Source organism: Xiphophorus couchianus, chromosome 19 (assembly GCF_001444195.1).
Source record: "Xiphophorus couchianus chromosome 19, X_couchianus-1.0, whole genome shotgun sequence".
Classification (NCBI taxonomy): Eukaryota; Metazoa; Chordata; class Actinopteri; order Cyprinodontiformes; family Poeciliidae; genus Xiphophorus; species Xiphophorus couchianus.
This window is the reverse complement of record NC_040246.1, coordinates 1,623,746-1,643,222: the sequence shown is the minus strand read 5'-3', so window position 1 is coordinate 1,643,222 and position 19,477 is coordinate 1,623,746. Positions and strand designations below refer to the sequence as shown.

The window sequence follows — 19,477 nt, the reverse complement described above, 5'->3', positions numbered from 1 at the left end:
TGAAACTGAATAACTACGAAATGCCTCTTAGAATGAGATGATCTGCTCTTATTTGAGTTTGTCCTGCAGCGGGCACTGTGCTCCTGGTGTCTACTTGACAGCCCTGGCCTCTTTAAAGACCAGACTCTGGCCAGTGGAAGTGGAAGTGGAGGTTGAGGGTGAGCCGAGCTCCTAAAAATAGACAGAGTGCTTCTAAAGGGACAGGCGAGGAATTACATGCAGGCCTGAGAGCTGAACTGTAAGGAGGAGAGAGGGAGAGAAAGCCAGGGAGTGACAGAATGAGGGAGGGAGGGGGTGACAATAGTGAGAGGGGACGTTCCTGTCCGCTCTCCTCATCTCCCTGCAGTTCAGCCGTTTTTCTTCATGCTTACTTACTGCCTCAGGCTGAGCTCCACACAAATATCTGTGTGTCAGAGGGTGAGACATGAAGTGGTGTGACGAGCAAGAGAGGGAGAGAGAGGTCTGCATTTGGTGCTGAAGTCACAATATTCATCACTACAAAATCATTTTGAAGTCCTAGAAATGTTTCTTCTTGTGTTTTGAATCTTATGTAGTGTCATCTTTAACCAGTTCTTGGTTAATCCCAAAAATAAAACACTTCAATGAAACTGTTACAAATTAGAAGCAATATTTTTTTTCTTCTTCCGACGCAAGACTTTCATATTCAGACGTTAAAAGAACATGAACCCAAAGTTATATCAATATTAAGATATAATGCGCACCAGTTCTTAAGTTGGAAGTAAAGGCTAGTTTTTTTTACAATATTAATCTGAAAAGTGTGTCATGCATTTGTATTCAGCTTCCTTTACTCTGGTACACCTAAATAAAATCCAGATTAACCAATGGGGTGGACGATGTAATAATTATTATTATACATTTTATTTGCGTAGTGCTTTTGTAAAGACTCAAAGATACTTTACAGGAATGTTTTTCTATTTTAAGAAAGTACGAACAACTTAATTCTGTAATACTCAAACCATTGAACTTAATGCGATCTCTGCAATTAACTTTCATTTAAAAAGTAAAACAATCTGGTGATTTCTGTTTGGGCGTTGACATTTTGAAACATCATGACACGTTTCAACAGTTTGAATTCTCCTATTATTTGGAACAAAGAGTTGGACCTGAAGAAGATACAATTGATCTAATCAAAGAAAAATGTCAAAAACGAATGGTGCTCATGCGTCGTCCTCCACTTCCTCCTCCAGTGAATACTACTTCAGCAACCACAACCTGGAGCGGGATTTCTTCCTGAGGAGAAAAATGGACACGCAGGGCTTCCTCCCCATTTCACTCATTGCGAGCTTCCACAGAGTGCAGGCTCTTACCACTGACGTCAACCTCATCATAGAGGTAATGCGCCACGAGTCAAACACGAGATATTTCAGAAATCGCTTCAACGCCTGGATTTTCTGAAACCTCTGCATGCACCCCACCCCCCCCCCCCCCTTCCCCTTGCAGGCTCTAAAAAGCAGCACTGAAGTGGAGCTGGTGGATGAGAGGATACGCTGTAAAACGGAGCCGGAGCGCTGGCCCATCCCCACGCCACCCGTCGTGGGTTCTCCCCGCACCGACTTCTCCCAGCTCATCAACTGCCCCGAGTTTGTTCCTCGACAGAACCTGAACGCCGTCAGTGCTGGTCAGTATTCAGTTACCTTTTTACGTCCAAATGCATGTTCAGAGATGCACCCGTCTGAAATTTACCTAAAGAAAGTTGGCGAAAGTATGAACTTCTAACACTAATTTCTAGCCATTTGTTAAAACTGGACTACCACATATTAAAATAAAACGGATTCAGAAAAAAAGACCCCAAGTTACTGAGCTGTTTCTGTCAGCAAATTTAGAAGTAGAGTAAAATCCTCAGCTAAAAACAATGACTGCATATCTCCTGTATGCAGGATATATGCATTTTTAGAAGACAGGCACTTCTTAAAATATGAGGGGATTGTTGCATCATTTCTTCTGTGTAACTACACCATAGATTTAAACAACTTTATCAACATGATCATTCATTAGTAGGACTGCAGCTAATGATTATTTTAGTAATTTATTATTCTACTGATTATTCTGACAATAAGATTTTTCGTTAACCCACATAAGCCATTAAAAGTGCAAAAAAGCAATTCAATTTCTATTTATATTAAGAAAATAAACATTTTATTGCATAAAATGCAATAGCAGCATTCCTTTTGTTAATTTAAACCAGGTGAAGCTAAAACTTTGCAACTTGAGGAGTTTTGGATAAAACATATTTACATACATACATACATATGTTTTTATCTTAAATGCAAAATGCACACATGCTTTGTGCAGTTTCATCTTAATTACTGCTCTGAATGTGTTGTTTTTTTCAGTAAATATAATTTTTGTGAGGATTAGGATTAATCAGTTATTAAATTGATGATTTTCATAATGGATTCTTCACAATGAATCATATTGTTTCAGCCGTACTCATTATTTCTAATAGAACCAGAGGCGATGTCACACAATATGAGAAAATCAGTTCATTAAATGACTCTGAAGTGAAACATTCATAAAATCCATTTAGATTTCAGAACAAAGTCAGAATGATTCCTGGTTAACCTTTCAAATCTTTAGCATCTAAAACTGGCATTTAGCATGATTAGCAGTTACCATTGCTAACATCGATCATCTCTCTACAGTCTGCAGAGAGGTTTATTTTTCATTTAACATATCCCATGATGGACAGAATTGAACTAAAAGAAAACAATTTATGTAATAACTTCAACTTTTTATAATCTGCTAACATCAGACTGAATGAACTGCTGACATTCTTCCATAGAAAATACTGTTTCCTGTTATTGAAACGACTTTTATGCTTCATCTGACTCATTTGTTGAACAGCTGAGATTTTTTTTTCCCCTGCAGTAACAACTTCCACATCGAAGACTGTCGATGTTAGCATCACCTGCTAGGTTTTTATACATTCAGTAATGATTTAGTTTCTGACCGGCAAAGTGTGCAATCTAAAGGTTCTGTGGACAAATCTGTTCCCCCCCAGATCTCTTAAGTACTGTAATCAAACACAAAAATTCCTGAATGAATATTTGGTTCTCTTTAGTTTTACACATAATTCTCTTGAAGCAGCGAAACACACACCTCAGTTTATTCTGACTTTCTCTGCCATATGCTGCTGCCCTGAATATCCACTAGAGCAGAAAATGTGGATTAATTGAAGCTGGGAATCGTCTCCATCTGATGAACCTTTTACAGCAGCCACATCTGAGCTTTCCTCAAATGAAACGTAATTTAAAGAACAAAGCAGACACTTGTAAGATTATTAAAGAAGCTCTTCACACATATAAAGCACATTTAAATACATTTCTTGAACTGTTCATCAAGTTCCCCACTAAACAAACCCCAGAATTAACTCATCCGGTCCTCATGTCATTCGAATTTGTAAAGCGGTAAATATTTCCTGTATTGCTCTCTGTTCGCATCTCTGGATTTCAAGTTTTTGTTAGGGGAGAGTTGATAAGTTATGTTTTTTTTATTTCGATCCACAATTTAGTATTAATGTGTTTCACCTTTTGAACTAAAAACATTTCCGGTGTTTCCAGTGTATAAGTGGATGTTATAAAGCCGATTGTTGTGTGACTTTCAGCTACGTTGCCCGTGAAGGAGCCTCTGATTGGCCCGGCTGATTCCAGCTCGTCCAATCAGGACTCTCTCCCGGCCGCAGACGACTCTAAAGACGGCCCTGCATCCGAGGCCAAGCCCGACCCCAACCCGGACGCCTGGATCCAGGTGGAGAAACGCCACCGTCAGACCTCTGGAAAATCAAAGGCAGGTGACGGCAGGGACAAAGTCAGAAAAATCCAGCTGCAGGTCAATAACAGCTGGATTTTGTTATTGACAAAATCAATAACAGAACTTCTGCTCTGGCTCAGAGCAGAAGAAAATGGAGACCAATCTTTGTCTGGTCAATAGTATTTTATTTTTTAACCTAAGTGAGAGAAAAATGTATCAGTTAATCACATGATGAATTATAATGTGCTTGATCATTTCCATTCTGATTGATATTTTTTTAAAGGGACATTTGTTTAGAGATTTAATAATCCATATTATTTATGGTTTCAGTTGTGAATAGTTTTTTATTTCCATTTTATTTATTTTTCTTGTTTTTGTTTTTGAATATTTAAAATGTCTTCCAGTTGCAGGGCAGAGTGTTCAAAAATGTAACTTTCATTGTTCTTTGGTAGAACAAAGCTGCATTATTATGCCATTATCAGTATAATACTTGACAATGGTCTCAAAACAACAATATTATCAATAATTTATGGGACAATTTATCATCTTTCAAAATTTATCACTACAGGCCAATGTTTCAGTTTCGTGGTTTTGCTGGATGAACAGGACCGAATAATCAGATTTTTCAGTTCTTGACCAAGACTAACTTCCATCTCCAACATTAATCTATCTTCCCTTTTCCGCCTCTCATCTCGTTTTTCCATGTTTTTCTTTCTTTCTCCTGTGATCACCTGCATTCTCCTTTTTATTATTATTTTTTGTTTGTTTTGGGCCGGCAGCATGACAGCGATGATGTGTGTGCTGCTAGCCCATCTCCTCCGTTAGAGCCCGAACCCGACCTCCTCTCCTCTGCAGTTGAGTTTCTCCTTCCTCCAGACTTTCACTCATCCCAGTTTGTCCTCCTTCCTTTAACATCTCGTTCATTGCATGTCTTGTTTTCATTCACTCAGACATTCATTCATTCCACTGCTTCACTTAGTTTTACCTGAATGTAATTTTTAGTTCAAAAACCAGAAAAAGCTTGAAACGTGTTCATACAGTTTTGGATATTTTCTGTATCGGGTTGGAAAAAGCAAATGCATGCTACATTTTTCAGATTTTATTTGTGGAAAAGTTTGAAAAATCCCAATAGTTTGTTGTTGGAACTAGATAAAATGTAAAGCTTGAAGAGTATGAACAGGGCCGAATCTACAAGGATTTGGGCCCCTTGGCTGGAAATCATTTTGGTGCCCTATCCACTAAATACAAATTCTATTGCTAAGTACATTAATCTGTAGTTTTAGACATAGTTAGATATGAACCGATGATGGCAGGTTTATTAAGTTCCTTGGCCAGTAACTCCATGTTGCCCCCATCGCCCCTCCTCAAAAAGTTACTATAACTTCATAGTTTTCAAAAACCTGTGTTTATATTCATAAAAATCCCAAAATATTATTAGAACTCATCTGATACGAGCCTATGATTCTTATATTAAATACAATGTCTACAAAACATAAATTCATTAAAAAAATCAAAAATCTGTGGGGTCCCCAAAAACATGGCGCCCTGGGCCACTGCCCCGTAAACCCTTTCTAAAGTCTGGCTCAGAGCTTTGATACTTTGGCAGGATACTCTACTCAGATTTGGTTTTACCACCTTAACCGGATGTTTCCCCAAACCTTCTCCTGCCCTCCAGGGGGAACCCAAGATCCCTCCTGCTCCGAGCAGCCAGCCGCCTTCCCAGGCCGAACCGGACCAGGAGGAGCTGGACTTCATGTTCGACGAGGAGATGGAGCAGATGGCGCCCAGGAAGAACAAATTCACCGACTGGTCGGACGAGGACGACTCGGACTACGAGCTTGACGACCAAGACGTCAACAAGATCCTCATCGTCACCCAGACCCCGCCGTACCTCCGCAAACACCCCGGCGGCGACCGCACAGGAAACCACGAGTCCCGGGCCAAGATCACAGCCGATCTGGCCAAGGCCATCAACGACGGGCTGTACTACTACGAACAGGACCTGTGGAAGGGAGAGGAGCAGATCGAGTGCAGCAAGGTGAGACAGCGGTAGCCTAACCGCTTTATTTAAGTCTTGTGTTAAATTGTTTTTATACTTCTCATGTGCAGAAAATGCATCGTAACATAAATGTAGACATAGGCAAGTTGGACATGTACACTTAGAGGCGGTACTCCATGTAAAAACAACATCTCTATGTTTGAGCCAGTCATCATCTTCCACTTACAGCTCCCTGCAGTCTTAGTAGTGCTAGGGCTGTCGCAGTGAATCAATTAATGGCATGATAAATTAAAACAAGCTTAATTGTTTCCATTTGCATGATTTTATTGTTTTTCTTTTTCTACCAAAATCTGGATGACACAAGTCTGCATTCATAAAGAAAAAAAAAGTCTTTGACGCCCCAAAGATTGGCACTCTGGGCTACTGCCCCTGTAAGCCCTTTCTAAAGTCTGACCCAGATTATCAAAAGAAAGTCTGGCTTTCTCGCAGCCATCAGAAACTTAAATGTGGTAGAAAATAATTTCATTTGTAACTTAAATCTATAACTCCTAAGAATTATTTTTGAGAGCTGAAAATTGTGCAAATAAATTTATTGATAGTTGCGCTTAGATTTGGAATCCTGCACGAAATATTTAGGTACAGTCATTTTTTTGGCTATTATTGATAGCTAGTGCTAAATAGCATTTCTTTGTCTCTGAGTGTATCACACATCATCTTAAACATCCATCTTTTCCCCTTCTTTCCAATAAGTTAAACTCAATAATACTCACAATAAGCAATGTAACAACTTTGTAGAAATAAATAATAACATTCTTTATGGGATCATACAGTTGTAAGCAGAGCCCAGTTTCTCTGACACCCTGAGCACGGTGACTTTACATACTGTAAAGTTTTTCTTTGGCAGTGCCGTTGCTTCATGATGTGTGCAGAGGGACTAAAATAACCTTTCCTTCTGCACAAGCCTTTCACGTATCAGGCAGCTGCTTCCAGAGCCGAGTGACCGGCTTTTAGAAAAGCTGCTGCGTCTGCAGAAAGCGTGCACTTAAGATCATTAGATCTACGTTACACAGTGTGATGCAACGTAATTTATGGGCAGGAGCAGTAAATTTATGGGATAAAACCAGCAGGCAGTCGTTCACAACTGTCGTAGGAAAGTATTATCTATTGAAAAACTATAATTACTTGAAAAATTATTCCTTAAACTATGTTAGCACCATAAAACCTCCTGATTTCAAGCATTTGAATAAAACAATTCATTTTCTTAAAGGGGACAAAACCTGATTGGTCCCCTTTATTCTGGCTGCTTTGCTCTCGTGCAGCCAGAATAACATGCAGTCATTACCTTACTGAAATGGATCAGCTGTATTCTTTCCCCCCGCCTCCTGCTTATGTATTTAGCTGAAAATAATATGCAGATCTACTGCAGCTCTTCGAGAAGCATGATGAGTTGTATGAGGAGGGGAAGTGTTGAGAAAAGGATAAGCAGAAGGGAAATAAGAGCGAGAGCCATTGGCTGATCTGTGATAGGCAGTAGTTACTGAAGTCATCTTCAAAACTTCAAAACATAATTTTGTAAAATAACAAATTGATGCATAAAATGATCTGGAACTATCACAATTTTTAAAAAGCAGTTGCAAGTTTAAAACATTGGACAGTAAGTTCTTAAAGCTGCAGATGCACTATTTTCTTGTCGGTCCGACGGGATGGCTCAGATTGTAATCGCAAGATTACCCAGATGGATAATCAGAAAACTGTCCCCAGCCTTTTTCTGATCAGACTTTGGACTGTTTCATCACTTGAATTTTTAGTTGATTGTATGTTGGAGCCGTTATTTTTCTTTGTTCTGCAGATTTTAACCACAAGAAACAAAACGCTCATCTCTGTAATAATAAACAAAACGTGTCATGTTTGTAGAAACACGACATGTCTTCTAAAGTAGGTTTGAAATCGTCCTCCTCATGCTTGTCGGGAGTTTTTTTTGTTTGTTTGTTTTTTTAGCAACGTCAGCTCGTTTTGGGCTCTGAGGTTGTCAGTGAAGTGGGAAAGCCTCCACCTGAACACACACACACACACGCACCAAGGCCAGCTGCAGTTTTTTTTCCCCACTATCGTACATCTGATGCAGGCGTGTAAAGGTCATAGTCCACGACACATCTGTCGTGTGTCACACTGGCCCACATGTCTGCAGCCGCTGGCATTATCAGCTGTTTGGACCCGCATGTTGTTCTGTTGTCAGCCCAAACTGAGAGCTCAGTTACAACTAAAGGAAGGAGTAAACTAGAGCTGCTGTCGTTTTTCCTAAGAAATCTACTTTCTTACCCTTACGGTCTATTTTTTTACTCTAATTTTCAAAGGGCAGTGTTATGTAAAGTCGATTCTTAAGCTTGTCATCATGTTATAATGTTACTCCCTCATCAAAAACAAACCTGGAGTGTTGCCTTGATCCTTTCATTCATGTTTGAGAAATCTTTTAATCTCCATGGCAACCATTCAGCCTTGCAAAACACCTGGGTGGACCTAGCTCCGCCCTCAAGGACGCAGCTCCTCCTTACAGCTACAGTTTCTTAAAGAGACAGAGACCCAATTTCAAGGTGTTAAATTACAAAGTCAAATTTATATATATATATATATATATATATATATATATATATATCATTTTTTAACAACTGAAGGTAACATAGTTACTTGATTACAGTATAAAATGACGCTATGTGCCTGAATAATAAACAATACTGCCCCTTTAAACCAGTGTCACCACCTTTAATACAGGCATATGCGTCCTGAATGCATGCTGCCTAAATAATTAGCCGACATTTAATGCAGTATTTTTGACATATTGTGCATCCTCACAGAGGAGTCAGCCATTGTGCACTTAAAGATGCGAGTTGAACTCGATTTGTCCTCTCCAGCAGGATGTGGAGAACTTCAAGAAGTTAAACGTCATCAGTAAAGACGAGTTTGACACCCTCACTCCCAAAGTTCCCATCGACCCGAACCAGGAAGTCCCTCCTCCTCCCATGACAGGTGAGTTTGTGGAGCTGTAAACCATTATTGCACTAATCTATTATTCTGACGATTAATCGGGTGAAAATTTTTTCCCTTCTGTAGTAACTACTTAATCTAGTGAAAGAAATATACAAAAAAGAAAATCCCCTTTCTTTAATAAGAAAACATTTTATTGCTTAAAATAAGATTCAAATAGCACTTTTAGTTTCAAGTGTGTACTATGGGGGGGAGGAATGTAAGTGCAGAAGCGGATGACAAATAGAACATTTCACAATAACTTAAAAGTTAAAAAGCACATACTACACTTTACTTTCAGTTTGAAGTATGAAAACCTTTTTTATAAATTAGAATTTTCTAACGTATTTTTTTATTATGTTTGCCATTTATCGCACTTTTTGATGAGCAAGTACAATAAGCAAGAAAACAGAGCTGGAAGATGATAAAAAAACAGAAGCTAAAAATTTGGAAAGTTACGCTACCAGGCCTGTAAAAAGTAAAACATACATGTACATTACATACATGTAATTCAACCAAGCCTGGAGGCAGAAAATTTGCCTCTAGGAATTTTAATAATCAAGGTCCTCAAGTCATTTGATGAATCGTTAGGGCCGTACTGTATATTGTTTCATAACTATAAGCATTGCAGTCTGCATTATACCACAAGGATTTAGCCACAAAGATGCAAAGTTACTCAAATATACTAAGTAATATTCAATAATTTTCTCTGTGTACCTGTATATCAGTGTTGAGGCACAGCATGTAATTCTGGGACAAGAATTACACGCTATGCGTGTGAAATTGTAACATTTTACACGCTGACCCTACCCTACCCTAACAAACACACTTGTGTGTGTGGGGGGGTGCATGTGCGTGTGTGTTAACAGTGGAGACCGGATCGGATCTGGCTCGCTCTCTCCCTACAACGGTCCCAGAATCCCCCAGCACTTCTCAACCCCGTACCCCCAGAACACCTCGCACGCCTGGACGCCAGGATCCCAACAAAACCCCACGATTCTACCCCGTTATGAAGGAGAGCGGCGCCATTGATGGACAGGTCAGCAGCATTCACTGAGTCTGATTCCTAAACTTTGCAGAGTCTCCTTAATATCAGGAAAAATTGTTGTTCTTTAGCAGCAGGAGACTATAGGCGGCTGGACTGACTTGTTTTTAGAGAATGAAGTTTGTTAAGATAAAAGTTTCCAGGAAAGAAGAGATACTGGTTATAGGAAGAAAGCATGACCAAATAACAACCACACACTCACACACAATGAATGACCTTTTACTGCAGTTACAGTTGCAAATATGTTGCTCATTCTCTTTCTTTTTCCCCCCAAATACAGTTGAAATCGGATACCTACATATACTGAATAAAAAGACAAACACATTTTTTTCTCACTGTCTGAAGTTGAATCTGACCAAACTTCTTTTATATTAGTTTAATTAGAATTATTATTTCCATTTGATAAATACCAGAAAACATTTTTTTTCCTGTGACTTTCCTAGAATTCAAAGCATTACACAGATTTGGTCAGTGTCGGGGATAACTGCATTTTGACATGTAAGGGTTTGGTCTGATTCAACTTCAGACAGAGAAAAAATGTGTTTGTCTTTATGTTCAGTGTACGTAAATATCTGGTTTCAGGTGTAGGTCAAAGTAAATCTCATTGTTCAAACTGTCTCAAGATCAATTTCCAAGTTTTGCTACAGATTCTGTTGGATTTCTCTCTGGACTTTACCAGAAGATTCTGCTTTCATCTAAAACAGGGGGTTTGCTACCTTTGCAATACAAAGGGCCATTTTGCCCTCAGTCCAGTAAAATAAAGCTTTAGAGTTGCAAATGTCACATCACCTGTTAAGAAAATGAAAACCAATCTTTAAAAAAAAAAAAAAAAAACTACAGTAGGGAATGGGTTTATCTTCAAAGAAGTGCTAAAAAACAAAAACACTCTGATAAATGTGAACGTCTGGTTTCTGTTCCAGATGCCAAGAAAGAAGAAGACCCGCCACAGCTCAAACCCCCCGCAGGAGGCCCACATCGGTTGGGTGATGGACTCCCGTGAGCACCGGCCGCGCTCTGCATCCATCAGGTCAGACCGCGCTGCTTCACTAGCAATAATAATGATGAGAACGACGCCTTTAAGGGGCTTGTTATCAACTCCACCCAATAGAAGAACAAACAAGGAACATTTCTTCCTTTCACAAAACCAGCTTTCACATTCATTACACCTTTGTTCTTGTATTATTTTTTTTGCCTTATATAATATTCTTAAAACTGGAGTGATTTCTGTACCGTCTGATAACATGAGTTGTACACAGATCAGAGAACACTTAAAACTGACGTTTCACTAGGGCTGTACGATATGGCTGAAAAACGTGTCATGATATAAGCATTTCATGTCAATTAATAGTAATTATTGATTAGTTTTTTGTTTTGAATATGTGAAATTCTACCCAACTAGTGGTGTGGCCTTTCCAGGTTTGTCCACAGTTTTCACTCTGTCATTGTTTTTTTTATTTTTCAGCAGTTTTGAGTCACGGTACCGAAACTTGAAACTGCTGCTGCGCAAGTTACTCAACAGGTTGTTGCTAGGTAACCAAAGAGTTAGGGGGTTAATTGAGGCCACCAACCTTTCTTAGCTAGCCATGACTCTGCCTACATCCACCAGAATGCTGTGCGGTTCTGGATGGAAGTTCAGTGAATATTCAACAACTTTCTGTTGTATTTTCAAAGAGATTGAAAACAGAAAAATAATCTTAAATTTTATGTCATTATCCATTCAAGATTTTTTGAGGTTCTTTTTAAAATTTACACGAGCAGCAGTTATTACAATCACAGAAAGCAACATGTTCCAATAAAACATAGCTCTGTACAAATATTTTTGAGGCAACCGTAATATAAAAGTAGCATTAAAGGCACGTCTTGTTGTCGTCGCCTACGGTTACATGAATCTTTTCTGCCGGCGGGTCCACAGCAGCTCCAACGCTTCTCCATCAGAAGGCGCTCCGCTGTCGGGAAGCTACGGCTGCACTCCCCAGTCTCTGCCCAAGTTCTGGCATCCATCCCACGAGCTGCTGAGAGACAACGGCTTCACCCAGCAGGGATACCACAAGTACCGCCGAAGGTGCCTTAACGGTAAAGAGACACGCGCGTCCTGTTTCAGGCAGCAGCCAGCACTCTGCTTTTAGCATCGCATGCTAACCACCGCCTGTTGTGTTTTTGTTTTTCTTCTCCCTAGAGAGGAAACGGTTGGGGGTCGGCCAGTCTCAGGAGATGAACACTCTGTTCAGGTTTTGGTCCTTCTTTCTCAGGGACAACTTCAACAGAAAGATGTACGAGGAGTTCAAACAGTTTGCACTTGAAGATGCCAAAGAAAATTACAGGTGAGACGGACATGAAACGGTTAAATCCGCCGTGTTCTGTTTCTCACAACACATTCTGAGGTGGAAATGAGACCAAGCAGACAGAATAAACAGAAATGCAAAAATGTCCAGAAAGAATATCAAAATTCAGATCTTTTTCCAATCAGCTACATAGCAGAGTGCTATCAGCTTTCTCTCAAAACGCTGAATATTACTCAAGCTGTTTTCATTATTAGTGCTGCATTCAAAACTGAGGTCAGGGGAAGCACAGAGATGTGAGAAGTCATCGTATTTTGAGGTGTTTCCTGTTTATTCAGGACATTCAGCAGGTAAAAGTGAAGCAACACGGCTCTGTTTTATCAGTTTGAGCTTTCAGCCTCTGCCATAAAACGTTTGGGAACCTCTGCAGCTTTTTGGAAACCCCACAGTTGATGGTGCATTCCATTTGTAGTCGAAACTCGGAAATTCTGACTTCTCAGTCAGAAAAAAAATGTCAAATGAAATGCTTGAAAGGTCTGACATCTCCAATTCCGACTTTGCGTTTCAATATGGCCGCTCCTTGCATCAACAATAGAAAGATCAGATCGAGTCTTTGTAAATTGGCCACAGAACTCCCATTGATTGATCTGTATTGGTTGAGCTTGTGTCGTTGCGTGACCTCCAACCTTCGACAGCACAGGGTTAAGCTGCTTTCTGCTGGATCTGACAGAGGCGCCTCCTCACACTTGCCAAACCCACATTCTTGGCTGGCTGAGTGACTGGCTCAGCTCCGCGCAGTCTGAGGGAATAGCAAACCCATCTAGTAGTAGAGACTGCTCGCATCTCCTTCATCATACAGATATCAGCGGACTCATTCGTCCGCTTCTCCTGGCTCTTCGTTTTAAGGCTCATCACCAGAAAATACACAGGATTCGCTGCATCCAATTCAAAGTGCTCCCTTTTTGTTTTCAGAGATGCTTTAAAGCTCCCAGACATTGTTTTAGAGAATCTTTATTTGGTGTAGAAATACTCCATACAGGTCTGATCCGTCTTTAGCATTTTAGATTTTGAAATAAAAATGATAAAATGCAACCCAGAGTCCCTAAAGTGTTTAGCTCTAAAGTAGAATTAGACTTGGAATTGCTTTATTACTACACAAAGACACAAGGGTGAATTTGATAACAAAATGTCTTTGCTTGGCTACCGGAACATAAATACTGAACCTGTGGTCATTTTCAGAAACATCCAGAACACTCAGTATCAACTTTCATGTCGTTCAAGGCCAAACGATTCAAAATGCCTTCAAGAATTTTCTTACATTTTGCTTCGACTGTGACATAATGCGGTTTTAATGATGCGTTATGACATTTTAAAACACAATTTTTATCACATAATGCAACATTACACTGCCACTTGATTTCTGTGTAGAACATATTCACAAACACTTTTTTATTTAAATCTTAAATACAAAACGTAGATATTTTTGTACAGTGTTGGTTTCATTACTACTCATAAAATTGCCTCTTTTTTTTTTTGTCCTTATACTCCAGTTAACAATTAATCGATTACCAAATTAGTTGACGTTTATTTCAATAATCGGATGAATCCTTCCAGCCTTGCTAATATCGGTTCTCCTCCTCCAGGTATGGATTGGAATGCCTCTTCAGATACTACAGCTACGGTTTGGAGAAGAGATTCAGGTTAGATCTCTTCAAAGACTTCCAAGAGGAGACCTTGAAAGACTTTGAGAAAGGTAACTAGCTTCGGCTAAAGAACGCTAACCGAGTTTCGCCAGAATCTGATTGGTTGCACAAATCTGTTAGATGCACTCAGCCACATAGCAACACTAAAAGAATAGAAAGACGTGTTTTGCATAAACTTTTAACTGCTTTAAAGACAAAGAGTGCTGTTGGGATTTATTAGACGCTGTGGTTTTACCCAACACTGAACGCTTTGTCTTTGCAACTTGAAATGCTGGGGGGAAAAAGAAGAATTCTTTGGATTTCTCCGCTGGCATACGCCCTTCACTGCAGGATAAGTCATGAACATTTTCATTTGTTTTCCAGGAAATGAAAGGCTCTGCTTATATGCTGTTAGTGCCCTAAAGGGGACTGATAGAGAGAGAGGGGGAGGATTCAGCCTGGTTTGGTACACAGAAGCAGTAGAGAAGTTAATGTGGAATCTGTTTAGAAAAGAGCATCTTCCCCTCCCTGTGTAAGTGTGGCTGTTTAAACGAAGTGAAAACTGGTTTCAGACGTTCCCTCTGAACCCGTTTCAGCTGAGTGAAACTGAACGGGGGATTGAACAGGAAAGGCTTTAACTGTTTATTTCCTGTTCGCGATGGCTTATTGTTCTCTTTATAAGTTTCCCTTTAGAGTTTCTGCCTCAGTTTTTTTATTACTTTGAAAAGGAACTATACTGCATTCCTTACTGAAGATGAGGATGTTTCCCATGGGGTGTGTACAAATCTGTCAGTCGGATGCATCTTGAAAATGTACAGGCATCTGCCATTAAATATCCAACAGCGCTGTGCGACAGAGCTGATAAAAATGCTGTTGACAGTCTTCCCTCTGCATGTAAGTACTTGTAGCTGCATATTATAAAGGCTTCATGTAGTCAGATCAGTGATCTCCAAAAAAATCATCCTAGTTTTTAAAATGTTTTTCACTAGTCTGTGTTGCAATAAATTGCAGTATCTTAACCAAATAATTTACGTATTTGAATGAAATTGATATTTTAAGCTCACTTTCAATTAAGCGAGGTGAAATGACTACAAACATACTGTATATTCCTTCTACTAAAGCTTACCCACATTTTTGTTCCATTACAAGCAAAGACTTTAATGTGATGCAGCAAAACAGCTGAATTGACTTAAAACATTTTTTTTTTAACATAAATGTACTGAATTACAAATGTATACATGCACCAGAACAGCTCACTGAAATACACCAACAGCTCCACTGGCTTGGTCAAACATGTATGAACAACTTTTATTTCTCCAATCAATTAGGAGTAGAACAGCTAATGGAAAATGAATAATAAACTAATAAAAAACAGTAGGTTGACTGCTTTGGTCAAATATGTAAAAACTAAACTGTAACAAACCTTCTTTCCAATGGTTCAGAAAGTGCAATTAGGAATTCTAAATATAATGTAAAATTAATCAAGGATGATGTCACTCAGAGCACAAAGCATAGAGACTGAATAGATCTGCCCTTATGGACCGGGATCATTGTCACCGATACCCGATCTAGAATTGTTTTCAATATCAGGGCCGCTCCTTATACTAATATGAGATCGGTGCATCTCTGATTAAAGGGTTAGGGTTAGGTTGTGCATCAGAACTGTCCAAATCTTTAAAGGGTCGGTGTTATGTAAAATCGACTTTATTGAGCTTTACATTATGTTAGAATGTTATTCCCTCATCAAAAACATGCCTGGAGTGTCGCTTTGATTCTTTCATGCATGTTTGAGAAATCCTTTAATCTCCATGGCAACCATTCAGCTGTGCAAAACGCCTGCTTAGACCTAGCGCCGCCTTAAAGCTTCAGAGCTCCCGCCTCACAGAGCAGCTTTGAACACTCGGCTCCTTCAGACTAGCCAGCAGCAATTAGCAAACACCTGGTGGACCTGCCTGTCTGCTGAGCTCATTATAGACTGTTAAAAACGTTGTTCAAAAGTTAATAGACTTAGACTTAGACTTAGACTGACTTTATTGTCATTTTGCATGCACAGGGTGTATACAGAACGAAATTTCGTTGCATACGGCTCAGGACAGTGTTTTGAGCTTTCAATGTTGTGAGGTTACTCCAGAATAAAATAAAATACAGTATAAAATATGAATATAAATCTAAATATAAAATATAAAGTGCAGGACTGACAGTAAAATAGAAGTTATTTAGCTCTGTACATGTGCAAGGTATAAAGTGGAGACCAGATTTTGAGTGCAGTCCAGTTAAGAGTTCAGCAGTCTGATGGCAAGTGGGAAAAAGTTGTTTCGGAACCTGGTGGTCCTGCACCGGATGCTGCGGAACCTCTTTCCAGAGGGCAGCAGGGAGAACAGTCCATGGTGGGGGTGTGAGGGGTCACTGATGATGTTTCGGCCTCGGGACACGCAGCGCTGGGATGAAATGTCCTGAATGGAGGGAAGGGGGGCCCCGATGATCCTCTCTGCTGTCCGCACCACTCTCTTCACGTTCTTCCAGTCGGAGGCGCTGCAGCCTCCACACCACACAGAGAGGCAGCTGGTCAGAATGCTCTCTATGGTGCTTCTGTAGAACGTCCTGAGGATGGGCGGGGGCAGGTGTGCTCTTCTCATCCTCCGCAGGAAATACAAACGTTTCTGTGCCCTCTTGGCCAGAGACGTGGTGTTCACACGTATGTAGAGGAGCCATGTTGTGATCACTTCCTGAAGGCAGAGTTTCAGAAAGAGCGAGAGCTTCTTAAAGAGACAGAGGCCCAATTTCAAGGCATTAAACGAAGGAGTAAAATCTCTAAGTCATACTTATAGCATTTTATAACAACTCAGGTTAACATAGTCACTTGATTGTGCTTCAAAATGGCACCATGTCCCTGAAAAATACATAATACTGGCCCTTTAAAGCTAAATGGTCTTTTCCCTGCAGGTCAGCTGTACGGACTGGAGAAGTTCTGGGCCTTCCTGAAGTATTCCAGGATAAAGAACCAGCCCATTGACCCGAAGCTGCAGGAGCACCTCTCAAAGTTCCGGAACCTGGAGGACTTCAGGGTGGTGGTGAGTGTTTGAGTCCTCTTCCTTCTGATTGGAGTTTCATTTCCTGTCAGTAATACACAGCCGTCACAGATTTTAAGCTGTGATCCTCACCCGCAGCCTCCGATGGGAGAAGAGGGCGGCAGGAGGAGATATCCGTCATCCTCGGCCGGGGATGAAGGAAGGCGCCGGAGACACCCTTCCAACTCTACCTCAAAACCCGCGCAGGCCTCCAAATCCTCCAACGTGCCCCCCCAGTCAACCGCCGCCTCGTCCTCCGCCTCCACACAGAGCTCAGCCAAAGACAGCACCCAGAAATCGACGGCGCCGTCCAACCACGGCAAAAAGCCCGACAGCAGAGCGGCGAAGAAAGACGGAGTTTCCCCCAACAAATGAAGCTCCTGGCCAGCGGAGAGAAGCGGCAGCCGCTCTCGGGTTACAGCGAACCGCATGGACGTGAAGCGAACGAGCGAGCTCGACTTTAATTTGATTGTTTTTATCGGCGCATTTCAGTTTTTAAAAGGAAGCAAATGTAGGCAGTAAGCTTGAATTTGTTTGCCCGGCGACAGCTCATAACGTTTACAAAACAAACAAAAAAAAATGCATTCCCCGCATTTTGCCTTTTTACTCTCTCTTTCTCTCAGATGCCAAACTCCTTCGAGTGCATTGATCGCTGTAAACCGCTCGGATCTTTTAAAGCAGTGGTTCCCAACCACCGGGCCGCGGACCGGTACCGGGCCGCGCAAGAAATAATGAACTACTTCCGGATCTTTTATTTTGAAAATCCTAAACCGGATTTTACCGGTTACGTCTTGCGCGTCAAAATTGAGCCAACTTGCAGCAGAATGAGTAACAAAACAACATCGGAGTACAGTGAACCCTCGCTATTCAAAAAAAGTTTATACAGTACTTTTTATTTGTTAACCAAATGTTTGGCCCTGTAAAAAGGTTTTGTTGTTTGGTTTCAATGTATTATGGAGTATTTTATTGTATAATAATTGTAAAAAAAAATAAAGGTTCCTACTTCGCGGATTTCGCCTATCGCGGGTTCTTTTTGGAACGTAACCCCCGGAAAAAACGAGGGGGTTAACCCTAACCCCCTCGCCCCCTACTCGATACTTACGACCCCCTCATCCTCTTCCCGCTCCCCTCCCCCCGGTCCGCAGTGAAAGCGCGAAGGGCTGACCGGTCCGCGCGACTAAAAGGTTGGGGACCACTGCTTTAAAGAGCTGTTCAACTGTGATTGTAGGTTGCCAAGATAAGAGATACCGCGGATAGTCTTGTGTGCCTTAAATCTGATCCATCATGATGTCAAGAGTGTATTAGATCCTTTCTTTTTTCTTAAAGGTCTTCCTTATTGTTCGGGGTTGGGAGGACTCTAAAAGCAACGCTACTTTACAAGTTCACCAGCCCCGACGTCTACAGTTTCCATGGTGACAATCAGGTTGACGGGTGCAGTCATGAATTTGAGAATTACTGACCCTGAGGCTAACAGATGTTTCTCAGCCTGACTGCTACATATCACAACTAATCTAAACTGTGTTTTTTGTTTGTTTTGGGTTTTTTTTATTTTTATTAAAAAGCTGCAGAAATCATCTGATTATTTTTCTGGGAACATTTAAGTCCCATTTTACACCCAGAGGTAGCTTAATTTATTGTTTCATTTTTGTTTTTTTGTTTTTTTTTCCATTAACTTGATTGAATTAATAGTCTTAGGCAATCATTGCAGTTTTTACTTGCTTGTGCATTGAATATAATACAAAAAATAAAAAGAAATGTTTCTGCTGGAATTATGGGTGTGAGCTAGTGTCATAAAACTACAGTGTCTTTTTAGCTTAAAGTTTACTTCATATTATGTTTGAGGCTTGGTGCTCTAGAGCACTTTAAATGTTAATTTCTCTTTACTTCATTGGACATAAAAGGTTTGAGTTGAATTAAAAAAAAAAAAATGTAAATACTATAAAAAATCATTTACTATTCCATTATTCATTTGATTCAAAGAAGTGATTTGTTACCAGTAGTGTGTTTTGAGTGTTTCAGAATAAAGTGTTGCATGTTCTTGACTTGTAAAATGCAAAAAAAATATAAAATAAGTCTGATTGTACGAACTTGTTCTGTGTGATCTGTCCTGCGTTGCTCTTTCCGAGGTCGTTGAGCCTGATCGGCAACTTTTTCTTCCCAGCAACACCTCAGTGAAGTGGGTTGAGTCTGATTGTCTGGACTTACAGTTTATTCTTTAAAAGAACACATGAACCGAGGTGTGATGTTATACCGTGTAAGTGGATGTTAGGCAAATATTTAAAAAAAAGAGACTACTGAAACGTTTAGACATTTAAATATGCAGACAAACCTCAATGTTGGAATGAAAGACAGATTCACATTTCCTTCCAATGCATACATGAAAATGCCAAAATATCTTCATTTGGATTAGTTTTGGGTTTTTTTTAGTGAGAAACGGGGGGGTGGGGGGGGATTCTAGCTTTCTGGTTCTCGGTTTATAAAACTGTCCTTTTACGTGTCGTCACTCAAACTATTACGTTTGAACACGTGCCAAATAACTAAATGGAGAAATAATTGCAAACAAAATGACTAAATGAGATGTTGCATGTAACTGCGTCAGTGAATACGTGATC

At 40.2% G+C, this 19,477-nt stretch overlaps 1 protein-coding gene across 8 annotated transcripts in view; it reads left to right on the top strand.

The window, feature by feature from the left end:
- The window catches only part of larp1b (La ribonucleoprotein 1B), a 36,107-nt gene extending 18,672 nt beyond the window's left edge, over positions 1 to 17,435 (top strand). For 6 of the 8 annotated variants that reach the window (XM_028000582.1, XM_028000581.1, XM_028000580.1 and 3 more), the window contains 13 exons: positions 1,209 to 1,353; positions 1,462 to 1,639; positions 3,626 to 3,807; positions 4,551 to 4,625; positions 5,447 to 5,809; positions 8,680 to 8,794; positions 9,661 to 9,830; positions 10,757 to 10,863; positions 11,749 to 11,909; positions 12,013 to 12,157; positions 13,759 to 13,868; positions 16,741 to 16,868; positions 16,965 to 17,435. In XM_028000582.1, coding sequence (XP_027856383.1) covers positions 1,209 to 1,353; positions 1,462 to 1,639; positions 3,626 to 3,807; positions 4,551 to 4,625; positions 5,447 to 5,809; positions 8,680 to 8,794; positions 9,661 to 9,830; positions 10,757 to 10,863; positions 11,749 to 11,909; positions 12,013 to 12,157; positions 13,759 to 13,868; positions 16,741 to 16,868; positions 16,965 to 17,240 — 2,155 coding nt within the window. In that variant the 3' untranslated portion in view covers positions 17,241 to 17,435. The remainder of the gene's footprint in view (positions 1 to 1,208; positions 1,354 to 1,461; positions 1,640 to 3,625; positions 3,808 to 4,550; positions 4,626 to 5,446; positions 5,810 to 8,679; positions 8,795 to 9,660; positions 9,831 to 10,756; positions 10,864 to 11,748; positions 11,910 to 12,012; positions 12,158 to 13,758; positions 13,869 to 16,740; positions 16,869 to 16,964) is intronic. The other 2 variants (XM_028000579.1, XM_028000583.1) reach the window with 2 other exon arrangements.
- Positions 17,436 to 19,477: the final 2,042 nt, after the last annotated feature.